Raw genomic sequence first — 16266 nt, forward strand, 5'->3', positions numbered from 1 at the left:
GTAGAGATTAGAAATTGTACAGGAAAAGAGTCGCTTGTGGAAGTAATTTATATGTCCCATTACAGTAATCATACTGTAGGGCGAGGTATACAGAAAGAAATAATGGAGCCTTGTAAAAAAAAAAGGCATGATAGTTGGGTGATTTTTATCTACACATGGATTGAGTGAATCGTATTGGCAAAGGTAATCAGGATGATTAGTTCATTGAGTGTTTTTGGGGCAGTTTCTTTGAGCAGAATTTTCCAGAACCAACCAGAGTGCAGACTGTACTAGATCTGGTAATGTCCAATAAGACAGGATTAATTAATGATCTCATAACCGAGGTGTCCCTGGATAGCACTGATCATAATTATTTAATTTCACTTTTAGCTTGAGGGAGAGAAGAATGGGTCTAAGAGTAATGTTTTCAATTTAAATAGGGACATATGAGGCAAGAAGACAGAACTGGCTAAAGTGAACTGAGAAATTAGGTTAAGAAATAGGTCAGCAGAGATCTAGTGGCAGGCATTTAAGGAGATGTTTCAGAACTCAAAAAATATATTCCAATGTTGTTTTAAAAATGTTTCTAAGGAAAGGACATACCACAGCTAAGGCAATTAATGATATCTAATAAAAAGAAGCATGTAATTTTGAGAGATAAGTTGCAGGCCAGAATGTTAAAAAGTAGCAAAGAGTGACTGAAAGAATAATGAGAAATTAAAGTATGATAGAAAACGAACGAGTAATACATGTTTCAAATTAAGTTTGTTCTTTTCCTTACTGGTATTTCAAAAGGAAATGAGTAACACCAGAACGGATTGGCCAGTAGGCCAAGGAGTGGCAGATGGAGTTTAATTGAGATAAATGTTAGGTGCTGCATTTTGGAAAGGCAAATCAGGGCAGGACTTATACACTTAATGGTAAGGTCCTGGGGAGTGTTGCTGAATAAAGACACCTTGGAGTACCGGTTCAAAGTTACTTGAAAGTGGAGTCACAGGTAGACAAAATAATGAAATATGCATTTGGTCAGTGCATTGAGTACAAGAGTTGGGATGTCATGTTGCAGCTGTACAGGACATTAGTTAGGCCACTTTTGGAATACAGCATTCAGTTCTGGTCCCCCTGCTATAGGAAAGATGTTGTGAAACTTGAAAGGATTCAAGAAAGATTTACAAGGATGTTGCCAGGGTTGGAGGATTTGAGCTACAGGGAGAGGCTAAATAGAGTGGGACTATTTTCCCTGGAGCATCGGAGGCTGAGGGATGACATATTTATAAAATCATGAGGGGCATGGCTAGGATGAATAGCTAAGGCCTTTTTCCCAGGGTAGGGAAGCCCAAAACTAGGAAGCATTGGTTTAAGGTAAGAGGGGAAAAATTTAAAAGGGACCTAAGGGGCAGCTTTCTCTCTGAGGGTGGTATGTGTATGGAATGAGCCGACAGAGGAAGTGGAGGAGGCTAGTGCAATGACAGCATTTAAAAGGCATCTGGATGGGTGCATGAATAGGAGGGTTTTAGAGGGATATGGTCCAAATGCTCGCTAATGAGACTAGATTTATTTAGGATATTTGGTTGGCATGGATGAGTTGGATCAAAGGGTACGTTCCATGCTGCACAACTCTGACTCCGTGACTCTAGGTTCATTGAGCATTGGCACCTCTAGAAAGAACTGGGCCTGTTTCATAGGTCTCCTGTCAAACCTATGGAGTAACAAATATGTTGTTTGCACCCTGGAAAACACATTGGCTTATTCAGGATTCCCAACCTCTAGAAGCTATGGTCACGACACATCTGCACTACTACTGAATATTGTACTTGAATTGGGAAGCCCCTGTCTTTATTATTTAAACTAGTGAATTTTTTCCATCAAAGCTGGGAAGCTAAAATCAATAGTATTATACTGAGTAGAATATAGTCTCGGACCTTCCTTTTCCTGAGGAGGTTGCTATGCTGTAGAACAAGTTGAAGCACTTTTATATTGATGTTTGCTTGTTTGTGACTGTTAAGAATGAATGTCCACATTAATGATGGTCTTCTAGTTAACTAGAGAGAATTTGGATATTTTAACCACTTATCTTCTAGGAATATCAATGAAATATTGCCCTTCATTGCAAAGGGAATGAAATATAAAATTAGGGCTGTTTTGATACATTTGTAGAGGATGTTGGTGAGACCACAACTGGAGTATTGTGTACTGTTTTGGTCACCATATTTAAGGAGGCATGTAAATGTGAGAAGGTTCCACTCATTTGAATGTAGGATTCAGGAATCTAGGGAGGTATTATGAGAAAAGCATGTTGGAATGGTTGGGCCTATCCGTTGGAATTCAGAAGAATTGGAAGTGATCTTATTGACATACAGTACTTAAGGTACGGGGGGGGACACTTGAGCGGAGTTGAAAGTATGTTTCCCACAGTGGGAAACATCAGGGCCAGAGGTTTTATCACATTTAAGATGGGGGTGAAAATTCTTTATTTCTCTTTAGAGGATTGAGAGTCTTTGAGTCCCTTGTTAGTCAAAAATCTGAGGTTATTTAGGATAGGCAGGAAAGTGGAGTTGAAGAAACAATCAGAACAGCCATGATCTTACTGAATTGTGGACCAGGCCTGAGGGGCTGAAAGGTTTAATCTTGTTCTAATTCTTATGTTTATGTGCTTCCTAGCATTAACCTGTGTTGTAGATAGTGGTTGAATGTAAACACCCACACTAGTTGACCTCACATTGTGTAAAAGTGCAAAGGTCAAGTCATTTTCAACTAAAATGGCTTCATGGGAGTATGTTGGTGGTAGTGAAGAGCTTTGGTTTCGCACAACTGACTTTTAGATCCAGGTCACATCTGTTAGACGCTTCTGCATGAAGATTTCCCCTTTTTAATATCTTCAGCATATCTCCCACAATATATTGTACTGTAATAAGTGTAGTTTACTGATGTTTCCTCATTTTAAAAGAAGCTAGATTTGAAGGAAACTAATTATTAGATGCAAAACTTCACAGTGCACAGACAGCCGCTCACAATGTGGTCTCCCCTACATTGGGGGAAATGAAGTGCCGACTGGGTAACTGTTTTGCAGAACACCTACGTTCTGTCTCAGAAGAAGACTCTGAGCTTCTAGTTGCTTGCCACTTCAACACATCACCATGTTCTCTGGCCAACATCTCCATCTCAGGCTTGCTGCAGTGCTCCAGCGAATCTCAGCACAAGCTTGAAGAACAGCATCTTATTTTCCACTTGGAATCCCTGCAGTCTTCTGGCCTTAATATTGAGTTCAAAACAGTTTTAGGGTTTAAACGCCTTTCCCCTTGCTTTCTCTCACCCCCACACACCAAGCCTTGGTATCACATGGGCTGCTACCACATTACTACCCATTGTCAGTCACTAATAGTCTCCATTAGCAGCTATTCATTCCCCAACCAACCTTTAACCACGCCTTTGTCTGTCCAACTGTATTTCTCTCTCTTAGGGCTCTATCTTCACCTATCGTTTATTCCACCTTCTCTCCCCACTCCATCTTCTGTATTAAAGACTATCCTTTTCCTAGTTACCGTCAGTTCTGAAGAAGGGTCACTGGACCCAAAACATTAACTTTGATTTCTGTCCACAGATGTACCAGACCTGCTGAGATTTTTGAGCAATTTCTGTTTTGGTTCAGTCCAATCTCATTGCCGAAGAAAGAGTTAGATGTCAATGACAATTTAAGATTGTAGCCTGTCATCACAGCAGCTGGACAGTCACAAGAACAGGGTATTGCATCAAGCCAAAATGTTTTTGCACCAGGTTAAACAGCTTGTCACAATATGAAAACTGAATTTGAAACCTGTCATTCTTCTGGTGGCTCCATTTCAACCCTGTCTAATATTGCAGGAAACCACCTCCAGTGTTTATATATAATCTATAAATTATGAAAGTAGGGCTTCGGGTAATGATGCAAGCCTTTTCTCCTGACTTTTTCTCCACATTTGGTACGAGTTGTCTATCTCTGGGGCAGTGATTTTTATAAAGAAAAACACCTATTCCTCACCCAAAGAATTTAATCAGTTGAATTTCTGGCTTTGAGTCCAGCAATCATCTTTGGGGTCTAATGGCAATATAGATATATTGTGTACTGTCAATATAGCTGAGTATAATAGTATTTCATACAGAAACTAAAACTGATTTTTAATGGTAATATTTTTAAAAGCTGCTGTACATTGTTGGTATTTAGGTTGCAAGTAATAAGTTGGAATATTCTTAAAATTATATACTCCTGTAATATTCAGACAGAATTGATAGTATGTTAGAAAGTAGAATAGCAAGAGTATCAGTGTGCTAAAACAATTTGTCTGAACTGCAGCTGGGGCTGGGGAAGTTGGGCATGCTAGGGGTGAAGATGAAATGATGTGCAATCAAACTAGAGACTTGACTCTGCTTAATAATTCATTCAGTATTTTGGTTTTAATATATTTCTGTTGTTCAGGTTGTTAAAGTTTTTGTTTGACATGTTGAAGTTCAACACAGTTATAATTACACTACATTTTTACTCGTGCTATTGCCACTGGTTCGCAAAAGAAATTTAGTGCTGCAACCTTGAATTAAGAGCTGTAAAGTATGTGTCAGAGCTCTGTATTTCAAAATGAATGTTAAAATCGGCAACCTGGAGTAATAAATTTGGAAGATGCTTGATTATATTCAGAGATTCTCTATGGCGAGGTGTATAAGATTTTAGCACAAATTAGATTCTTCTTGTGATTTTTTTTCTGTTATTAATGCTGATTTCTTTGCATTTACAGTGCTGTAGGTAAGACATGCCTACTCATCAGCTACACCACCAATGCATTCCCCGGAGAGTACATTCCAACAGTGTAAGTATTGATTGTACCATGCTTTATGAAGTGTTCTTAAACTGTTTAACATTCATTCAGCAGGCAAAAATATAATGTTTTAATTTTGCAGATTTGACAACTATTCAGCTAATGTTATGGTCGATGGGAAACCAGTGAACTTGGGACTCTGGGATACAGCAGGTCAGGAAGATTATGACCGACTCCGACCCCTCTCTTACCCACAGACGGTATGTTACTTTTTGTGTTTCCGTCCTTAGCATTTTTTTTCCTTCGTATCCTGGAGGTTGGATTTGCTGGAGTTTAGATGCCACAAATCTTCCCATATCCCATCCAAGTAAATGTTACTCTCATGAACCATGACACTGTCGAGCAATCGGTTCAAAGGCATAAATATTGTCCTGTCTTTGTCTGATGTCTTTACAAATCTTCGGCAAATTTGTAACATGATAACAATGTAGAATAAGCATTGAAGAGAGTCTCATAATCATTAGCCGGTGATGGTTGGAGCTCCTGTGGATATCCTCCAGACCTCTTTGAATGAACCCTGATATTGGCTTTCATACTGTCCATGATTGCTCTTATTATGACCCATCGCGTACATCAGTTGTATTGCAGCTTGCAGTTGGACTCATTCAAGGATTAACTCCTGGGTCATTTGGCTTTCTTCTAAGGTCTGGCACATCTTTGCCCAAAGCCATTGGCATTTTCTGGACTTAACCAGGTTAATTAATCAACATGCGGTATTAATCAGCGACGGATAATACTATTTATTATCATTACAGTAACAGGTTGTAACACCTGTCTTGCCGTTAGGAACTATTAGCTATTCCATCATGACCTGTTTTTGTTGAGTTATATTGTGCAATGTATTAATCTAACCTGTAGTATTCATACCACAGAAGCATCTTTTTTTGTTCACTGGTTTCAATGAAGACTGCAACAGTTTCCATCTTGGTTTTTTTTTGATAATTTTGTGTTATGATTGCTTTTCTTAGATTGTTTATGAAAATTGAGTTTTTATCAGTAAAGCTGAATATGAAAGACTCACATTTGATGAGATTTTCTTTGGTGTGTTTCCATAAACATAAAAGACGAATTGACTTAGTGATTATATCTGAAATTTCACCACCAGTTTAAAAAACTGCTGTTAAAGGCTTTATCTAATGGTTATGAAATATTTATAGCACAAAAACAGGCCATACAGCCCAACAGGTTCATGTACATGTTTCGTACAAACCAACTCCCATCCTGCTACGTTTTAACCCTATTAACATATTGTTTTGCATGAAAAAGCTTTGGTGAGTAGAATAAAGGGAAAGCCAAAGGGATTTTTAAATATTTAAAGAGCAAGATAATAAGTAGGGAAAGAGTAGGAACCGTTAGGGACCTTAGAGGTAATGTTTGTGTGGACCTGGATTTGTGGAGACAGTCCTCAATGAATATTTTGTGTGGGCCTTCACCATGGAAAGGATGATACAGATACAGCCATCAGCATGAAATATTAGAAGAAATTAACATGGAGGTACGAGTGGATTTAGCAGCCTTAAAGGTAGATAAATCTGCAGGTTCGATGAGATGTATCCTAGGTGGTTGAGGGAGGCAAGTGAGTGGATAGCAAGGGCCCTGGCAGGTGGGGTGCCAAAGGACTGGAGGACTGCTAACCTTATCCCATTAATAAGAAAGGGATAGACGAGGAAATTGTCATTTTCACCTCGCTGGTGGGGAAGTTATTAGGTAAAATTCTGTAAGGGATAGTCATTCAAAAAAAATCAAATTTTTTGAGGTGGCAACCAAGAATGTTAACAATAATGCATTTGATGTGGTTTACATGGATTTTAGCAAGGCTTTTGATCTTGTTGCTGACTTCTCAAGAAAGAGAGCTTGTGGGATCCAAGGCAAGTGTCACATTAGATCCAAAATTGACTGAGATGCAGGAAGCAGAAGGTGATGATAGAACATATGGAAGTCTGTTTCCAATGGGTTCCACAGGGTTGGTGGTGGAGCCCTTGCTATTTGTAGTGTGTATTAACAACTTGGTCTTAAACATACTGGGTATGATCAGGAAGTTCGTGAATGACCTGAAATTTGGTAAGGTGGTAAATAGAGAGGAGGATAGCTGTAAACTATGGTGGGATATTAATGGATGGGTCAGCTGGGCAGAGCAGTGGCAAATGGAATTCAACCTGAAAAAGTGAGGTAATGCACTTGTAGAGGGCTAACAAGGCAAGTGATTACACTATGAATAGTAGGATCCTAGAAAGTACTGGAGATTAGTGGGACCTTAGTGTACACATGCATAGATCCCTAAAGACAGCAGGGCAGGTAGATAATGTGGTTATGAGGACATATACTTGCTGAGGCATAGGCTACAAGAGCAAGGAGGTTATGCTGGATAACTAAACAGTTAGTTAGGGTATAACTGGAGCACTGCATGCAGCTGTGATCACCACATTATAGAAAGTGTGATTGAGGATTTAGAGGAGATTTACCAAGATGTAGCCTGGACTGGAGAATCTGAGGTATGAGGGAAGATTGAATAGGCTAGGCTTGTGTCCTTGGAGCAATGCAAGTTGAGACGGGGACTGATCGATGTTATAAGATTGAGGGGCATAAATAGGGTGAATAAGGTGGCAATTTTTCATTCATAGAGGTGTCAGTAACCATTGAGCATAAATTTAAGATCGGGTGGAAGGAGAAGAGTCAGGGAGAGTATTTTAACTTGCAGCAGGATGGGAGCCTGGAAGTCACTTCCTCAAAGGATGGTTGAGTCAGAAATTCTCATAACACTTTAGTATTTAGTTATTCACTTACTTTGCCATAGCCTCCACTGCAATGGGCCAAAAGCTGGAAAATGGGATTATTGTAATCTAATCTTGTTTAACTGGTGCAAACACAATGGGCCAACTGTGCTGTAAAAGTCTACTAGTCTCATCTCACTTTCTTTTCAAATACATGTACGCTGCTTCCTTAACCCCTCGCTTTGACATAATGAGTTACCTATTTAATCACAATCTGGGTAAAGAAGATTATTCTGAATTTCCTGTATTAGTAATTATCACATAGTTGTGGCCTCAAGCTTTGGTTTTTCCAGTAATGGGAAGCATGCAAATATAATCTGATCACAGTTCTGAAACAAGTTTAATTTAGTTTCATTTCAAATCTATACCTCTTGACAAATACCGAAGTGCTTAGTTTACCTTTGTTTTGTTGTTCTTCGCCACCTACATTGCTACCCTTACTGATTTGTGTATCTGTGTCCCTGATTCCTCTCACCAGTAACACATTGGGAAATTTATTTTCCATAGCATATGTGGCCTCCTTATTCTTTCTACCAAAGTGTATCATCTGTCACTTGTTGGTGTTCTTCTGCCAATTGCATGCTAATTCTGCAAGCAGTGTCTTCCTATATTGGGTCATAGTCTTCCTCTTCATTAATGACATCAATTTGGAGTTATGTAGAAAGTTTGAAATTATACGGTGGCTCCGGAGTTCAAATCAATTGTGTAAATAGTGAAGAACCGTTGTCCCAGTATTGATCCTTAGGAAACATCACTTCGCACAATCTAAGTAAACACCTTTAACCTTTTTGATGTTTTGTAACCAGCTTTGTACTTTTATCTTTGTGCTCTGACCTTAGTAATGAGATTACTGTATGATTTGTTGAAGGTTTTTGGAAATCCATATTTATTACACCTACTGTATTACCCTTTTCTATTCTTTCTGCTGCTTCAAATAATTTAGTGCCTTGGACAAATACAATCTTCAATTTTGAAGTCTGTGCTGTTATGTTTTCATTTTGTAGATGGTTGAGTTAGGATTCCATAATATTTCCTATCAGTTATGTTAAACTAATTAGTATATAGTTCCCTGAACTTGTTACATTAGCTGTCTCAAATGAGCTTTCGTATGTATGCAATAGTGCATCTTTTCCCTAACTTTTAATGTGCGTTGATGCAGATCGTTCAGATCAGGGGATTTAGCCTCATTGGGTTTGAGTAGCTTATCAATTATCTCTCCTCTTTGCAGCATAAATGTTTCATGTTTCTCTTGATCTCTGTCACCTTGATGCCAATTTGATGACATTCCCTAAAAATACGGGTAAGCTTGGTGAACCCTTACTTGGATCAGCTTTAACAGTTTTTTTTTGCTTTATTCCTTTTTAATAGGATGTGTTTTTGATCTGCTTTTCCCTTGTGAGCCCAGCATCCTTTGAAAATGTCAGGGCAAAGGTAATGCTTGTTTTTTTTTAATAAATAAATCTGGCACATGTAAAATATTAGTAAGGAATTTTTAAATAGTCTGTTGGGCATATCATGTATAGTCTGGGATTCCTGGTTCCCTGGGATCAAAGGTCTGGTTCAGAGAAGTAAGCAAATGCTTTAATCTCTATTGTCTTCCACTTTGCAATGGTGCAGGATATTTGTATAAAATGTAACCTTATAAATTCTTATTCACCATTCCTCGGCCAAAATGGTATGTAGGCAACCTTCTCCAAAGTGCATTGCTGTTCAGTTTTCTTAGTTTTGATGGAAGGCAAATGCCTTTAGAACATTTTGAGACCTGGAACCCAAATACATTTGAGATTTCTCCATGTAGTCACAAATAGACAAATCCAAAGCATACTGGTGATTTTGCATTAAAATAGTGGCATTTAATTTAAAATATCATTGCAAGTTAGTGACCTGTATGAGAAAGCCGATTATAAAAGGACATTTTATTTGGTGCTGTGACTTGTCTGTTTTTTTTATTCCATGCAGTGGTATCCAGAGGTGCGGCATCATTGTCCAAACACACCAATAATCCTGGTAGGAACAAAGCTGGATTTGCGGGATGATAAGGACACCATTGAAAGGCTAAGAGATAAAAAGCTGGCTCCCATTACCTATCCGCAGGGGTTGGCTATGGCCAGAGAGATAGGTGAGTGGTAATAAGGTCTAGGGGAAATTATAGGATGTATGGACCACTTTGAGTACACAATAGGAGAGAATATAGTGCCCATATTAAAATGAAAGTTTGGTATCAAAACATAAAGCAACAAACCACGCTCCCAAGTGCTGCTAGCCATTCTGTTTTGCCTGGATATTTTGCATCGATGCATATGGCTTGCTGCAACATACCTGACCGTTAGCCTGAAGAGAAACAGAGCTGGTCTGTCACTGTATTGGAAATGAGGATTAGTTTTCTGGGTATGCCCTGAGCAGCCAACGTTGCAGCAATGTTATAGAATTGGATAAGAACATTGATGCTAAATAATCCTGACATCTTAGAGACCTGAGACCTTACCTTTAATATTAAGACAATTTTGGGGAGATCCTAAAATCTGGTTGCACTGGATGAAATGCCTGATTTAGTCTGTGTCATTTTAAAAATTTTAAAGTGTTGTCCTTAATATTTCCACCTTCAATTAAACCTGTTTTTTTCCCCGTAAGTTGATCAAGGAATTCTTGGGATTTCTGGCGATTTCCCACTGAATCTGTTTGATAAATATTTTTGTCATGGAAAATCTTCTTTGAACTTAATTTTAAATTTTCACTGTAAATAGAAGTTGTGTTTATATTTTGATTTCAGACGGTGGCAAAAATAAGGACTGCAGTCTCTAGAGCTGCAGCACTATTATCCAGTGCCAAGATTTCAGTTAATACCAAAATTTAAGTGTATTCTTCTAGCAACCACCTGTCAAAAAGCTTTTCAGAGACCCTTGTGGATGTGTGGAAATATCAGCTGTTAACATTTTGGCAATTAATTTTGATGGTTGCTGGAGGATGTTGATGCAAAATGGCATTCAATAGAATCTGAAATAAGTGTAGAAATGATGGATCTAGTGAACATTTCCTTTGGAAGCTGAATGAGAAAGATAGGCTTAGACGTACCTTTAATATTTTAAGTGTAAGTGTCTGATGAGTCACTTCATAACATTAATACAACTTTCTCTTTCAAATGATCATTGGCCGAGCATGTAGGTTCAACACATTCTACTTTTACTTCAGATATCCAGCATTCTTTTTGTCTTTTAAATTGTACCGCTGTATGCTGCTTCACAATTTAAGCATTTCATGGCTTCAGTTTCAACAGAAAATTCTTAAAAATAATGACTTTTATTAAAAAGGTGCTGATCAAGGTGAGGGCTGGTGGAAAAGAAACTTGACTTGGCAGACTGTGAACCCCAGCCTGCATCAAACCCTCAGGGGATATTTTGCACCATGATTAAATCTAGAATGAAGTTCCGAATTAACACATTAGGAAATCAATCTAGTGTAAAGAGATATATCCCTGGTATTTAAAATTCGAGAGATACGTAAAGGCAGCTTCATTATCCAGTGCCAAGAATTAATTTAAAACCAAAATTTCCACCATTACCACGGTCAGTTTTACTTTCAAATAAAAAGTTTTCTTTCACCTGAACTTAGTTACCAAGTCCACGTAAATAGGTTTTTGAGAACAATTTAATAAAGGTTGCTGATTGTTGATCATTCTTGTTTTACTATTGAGACATGGCTGACTAGGAAATCTTTTACCACAGAAGTACTTCTGTGTACGTAACACAAATAGGGACATTCCACTGAGCTGTTATGTAATTTGCTATTTTCTCGGGTGGTGCATGGTTTTGTTTTTGTGTAATGTATTTAGATGCAAGTCTGCAGCTCTTTTGTTGTATGACTATCCTCCAGCTTAATGAATCAGATACAATATTCATTGCGCCCTCTAAACAAGGGCTGTAATCAAAACCAGAAAGTGGGTCCATGTACAGCTACAATGAGAGTTGCTGTGAAACAGCCTTGTGTGTAAAGCTTCACTGTAAATGGCTACGACAGAAGTTATAACATAGAAACAGGCTATTTGGTACAAACCAATTTATATCCCACTTATCCTTTACATGAACAGAACAAATAGTACTGTGTACTTTTATATTTCCTCATTCACTTCCAATCTTCAATGCTATTATAATTTTTATTTCAGCCAGCAACCCTGGATCTGAATACCAATGCATCAACACCCAGTGTTTTCCCCATCCTTTTCACCCAGTACTAATTCAGATCCTAAAAGACTGCATATCAGTTTATGGAACATAACAGCCAAGAGAAGTATTGGTATCACTAGAATTATTTCATTTTACAGCATTCTGAAGCAAAGATGCTGCTTTCAGACACTTGGATTCTCAAATTCTTCAATTGTTCCAAGCACCAAATCTTCTGCCTTTACAATATAATCATTTTATTACCACATGCTTACTGATACTGAATTCCATCTGGGACTTTTTGGCCCATTTCTCCCATCTTCTCTTATTGGTTTGAATGCTTTTCTGAAACCTTGCCACTTCCAGGTCAGATTAGACCTCTAACAACTCTCAAAATCAAGGACAAAGTAGCCTATTTAACTGACACTACATTCATGAACATTTACTGTCTACACCGCCAACACTCAGCATCAGCAGTGTGTCCTATCTACAGGATGCACTGCGGAAACTCGCCAAGCCTCCTTGGATGCCATCTTCCAAAACCACCACAACTACCATCTAGAAGGACAAAGGAAGCATATGTATGGGAACACTACCTGCAAGTTCCCACCAAGCCATGTGCCAACTATATTGCCATTCCATCACTGTCAAAATGCTGAAACTTCCTAATGGATAAACTTAAACTAAATGGACAGCAGCAGTCCAAGAAGGCAGCTCACCACCACCTTCTCGAGCACTTGGCATAGGCAAAAAGTGCTGGCCTAGTCAGTGAAGTCCCATCTCTGAATGAATAAAAAAGAATGTATGACAAACTCGAACCACGTCCCACAAATTTCAAGCATTAATACAGAACCACAAGATTTTTCTAAATCATACTTTGTAGTTTATTTTGCTGGACTTTGGACATTTTTTTTACAGACCTGTCATGGTAATTAACAAGTAAAATTGGCTCTGAAACAACAGATGTACACAAATTTGGAGGTCAGATCCCATGAACAGATTTTTTTTTTTGATGATAATGGTAGGATGGGACTTGTGCTGATAGTGGCCAACTAATAAAAATCTACAACCATGTTTGTGTTCCCAAACAAATTTACTGACTCAAACTACCGAATAGAGCTTCTGTTTGTGCACAGGTGCACCTCCATGATGAATTTCTCACCTTTCTAGCCAGAGCTATTCATTAAGACCCTGGTTTGTAGAGTTATCACATGTCAGGTGAGAATACTGCCAGCACCCAGTAGTTTGTCTTCCCTGCAGGTTTCATTGCAAATCAAGTCTGTCTGGTTCATGATCAACACTTCCCTGAATTATGGCACAAAAAGGTTTCTGAGCTTAGAACCTACTATATAAGAAAGAAGGTTAGCAACGACTGATCTGTGGGACAGAATAACGTTTCGGACAAGTTATGTATTGTTTTCCCTCGGTATTACAGGAAGAATGTTTATTTGATTAAATAGATAACTGTATAAAAATGTTCTGAAGCTATTTCTAAAACCCTATGAAGTGTAATAATCTTTTGTTATACATTCTCAGAGTAATGTGGGTGGGGAAATGAAGATATAGAGTACTGTACTTTCATAATCTGTGAATGCCTATAATTATTTGTATTAGGTTTCTGCTGTGAAAATAAAGGCTCTGCATGCTGCTGGAGGAGGGCCCTGCAGAAACTGAAAGGGGCCTTTGTATTAGCAGCTGGGAGAATTACAGTCTATCCTCCATTCTGTGCTGAGGGCACTGTTGACTTTTATTGTTAGCTCGTGAGAAAGCGAAGAAATCCTCCACTTCCAATCCCTTGGGAAACTCTGCCTATTTTGAGCTTCCTTGTTTATGTGACTATTAACCACTCTAAAGCTCCCCCTCCCCCAATTAAAAATGAAGCTCAAAAAGTGCTATGACCATTTGTAGCACCCCTTTAGCACTATTAACATCAGTCCACATGAGGATTTGAATAAAATAGCAACAGTCTGACATTAGCCTGTAAATTGTCAAGCTCAGCACCAGTCTATTAATATTTGGTTTACAGTTTTTTTGGCTGTGTTGGCAAGTTATTTTACTGGCTAGTCCAATGTGTATGCTTCTGCAACTCTTGGTGCATCTCACAAATTGAGAATAAGCACATATGCCAACTGACTACAAAATTCACATTACTCTTTTTGAGTACTTACAAGAGATGCCTACAATAAAGTAAATGTCATATTTTTTACACACACTTTTTGGGATAATGTAATGGATTATGTGAAAAGGTACACCCCCAACCCCAAACCACGGCCCCCAAACAACCGCTCCTGGCCCCCTGCTAACCACCAACATTTCCAATGTATAACTTGTCCAGAACTCTACTGCCCAAACATCCAGTCTGTCAGCTCCTATCCTTGTTATACTGGTTTTCTCTGTGGCAGGTTCTAGGCTCAGATACTTGGGCTCAATCAAAAAAAATTGATTGAACTAAATTTTTTTTAAAAATCAGTCTACATGATCACTTGGTGTATTATGAGAGTAAGCCTACTAGTTGGTCTCAATCAGATTGTGGGGGATGCTGTCTTCTGCAGGCTTTTAATTACATTGACATGCAAACTCAGACCATGGAGGTAGTGATTGATGTCTGTTGCAATTCTGGTGGCCTTCCAACTGAGAATCACAGAGAAGCAAATGGGAATCAGAACTTCCGAAACATGTGCAATGTTTTACACAAATATACAAAACTATTACTATGAGTAAAGCAACTGCAGTTCATTTAGATTGTGAGCTTTCTTGATTATATTTAGTGACAGCCTAGAAACTGGTGAAATTGGCTCAGCAATAAAACAATGATGTAATGAACTTGAATATTTTCTACAATTTTGTATTTTCAAAGCTGTCTTTTCTGTGCAGGTGCTGTTAAGTACCTGGAGTGCTCTGCTCTTACTCAGCGAGGTTTGAAAACCGTCTTTGATGAAGCAATTCGAGCTGTGCTGTGCCCACCACCTGTGAAAAAACGTAGAAAGAAGTGCACTGTTTTCTAGGAAGACACCATGCAGGAAATCATACCTTCATAACAATCTGCTGGTATTTTATCCAAATCATGACCCTGTGTGGTATGAGACTGCAGAAGAGAGTGTTCTTCTTTGTGTCGCCTCTCTCTTGAGTTGGAACAGTTAGCCTTGAGAGTTAAGTCCTGAAGTCAGTAATTATTCTGTTAGCGTGTGTTGGATTTTATGTGAGGCAATGTGGCTGTCTTCATGGGTGGACCCCATCATATTTTGTTGAGCTGCAGTATCCCCTCTTTTGGTAGCTCCTATCCAGCTCAAGACCAGTGACGTCCACAGTGACACTTCCCTTGTGGAAACAGTATTAATGGATCCTTTCAACTTTGTGGAGTTGCTCCTTTAATTTTAATAGGTTACATAACTGACTCACTACAGTGTTTGAACATTGGTACATTCTGCGATTTGCTATCCATGTTGTTATTCCTTATTTATCATTTCACCAACTGAAAAGTGTGAAACCTAAGAAATGAACAAAGGCTGTTCATCACCTGTTTAAGGACTTTTTTACATCCACTCTTTGCATGCTTGAATCATTCATCAGTCTTAAACCAGCAGTAACTTTTAGTGCTAGTCAAGACATGCAATCATTTGCATTTTTCTTAAATGGGTTATTTTGAATAAACATAAATATTTAACATGATCTTTTTCTAAGTTAGGCATATTGAAATTCCAAAAGACTTTTGTCTAAAATGGACCTTTCTTTGTATGAACTTAGATCTTGGCCTTTTTTGTAACCATGTCTTGATGCAGAAAATCAAAATGAGGGGTACTGCAGTGTTAATTATTGTGGAGATACTTTTTGACCTTTCAATAAGCAGCTAGATAATATGGGATCACTGAATGCAGCATGGGCAAAAGTGCAAGTTTAAAGTGGGGGGGTGGGGAAGGCTTGTGTATGTGAAAGACTTGTGTAAAAAGGCTTTCTGCTGGTTATGTAAAGTCAGTGTTTAACTGTTGTGTTCATTAACTTTATTACAGCACTAGCAGACTTGTGTTTCAACAAATAATTGATCAGGGTTTCTCCATTCTAAATATTACAGTAAATTTTTGAAATTGCCAGATACAGTGTCCAACTAGTGATGCAGGATTTACTTGTTCTAGCTGGTACTAACAAAAAACTTTTGCCAACTTGGCATCTTCATTTATAGGACTGGCCTGCATGATTTGAGTCCCAATGTTTTATTCTAATTGACATCCTAGCCTTAACCCTGGGAGAGAGCTGACTCTTCTGGTAATTTCATTGTCACTTTTGTTCTATTGTTTATTATTTCTTAAAAATGCATTCGTACACGTTTTTGCGAAGATTTCTAACTTGGCACATTCTCAAGGTGCAACTTCTGAACCAAATTATGTTTTAAGAATTGAATTTCATTAAATATTGTAGTATCCTCATTACCTTAATGTTATTGTTTTCTTTCTTAAAACTTGTATAATAGTCCCTCACTTGTGTTAGACATAACACACTAAAAGTAGTTTCTTCCTA

General features: G+C 38.3%; 1 protein-coding gene across 1 annotated transcript in view; it reads left to right on the forward strand.

Annotated features, from left to right (window-relative positions):
* LOC109930936 (ras-related C3 botulinum toxin substrate 3) overlaps positions 1-16175 on the forward strand; it is a 30159-nt gene extending 13984 nt beyond the window's left edge. The window contains exons 2-6 of the mRNA XM_020530310.2: positions 4746-4817; positions 4909-5026; positions 8966-9028; positions 9557-9716; positions 14629-16175. Coding sequence (XP_020385899.1) covers positions 4746-4817; positions 4909-5026; positions 8966-9028; positions 9557-9716; positions 14629-14759 — 544 coding nt within the window. The 3' untranslated portion in view covers positions 14760-16175. The remainder of the gene's footprint in view (positions 1-4745; positions 4818-4908; positions 5027-8965; positions 9029-9556; positions 9717-14628) is intronic.
* Positions 16176-16266: the final 91 nt, after the last annotated feature.

The sequence above is a fragment of the Rhincodon typus genome, chromosome 23, assembly GCF_021869965.1.
Source record: "Rhincodon typus isolate 14 chromosome 23, sRhiTyp1.1, whole genome shotgun sequence".
In the NCBI taxonomy this organism is placed as follows: domain Eukaryota; kingdom Metazoa; phylum Chordata; class Chondrichthyes; order Orectolobiformes; family Rhincodontidae; genus Rhincodon; species Rhincodon typus.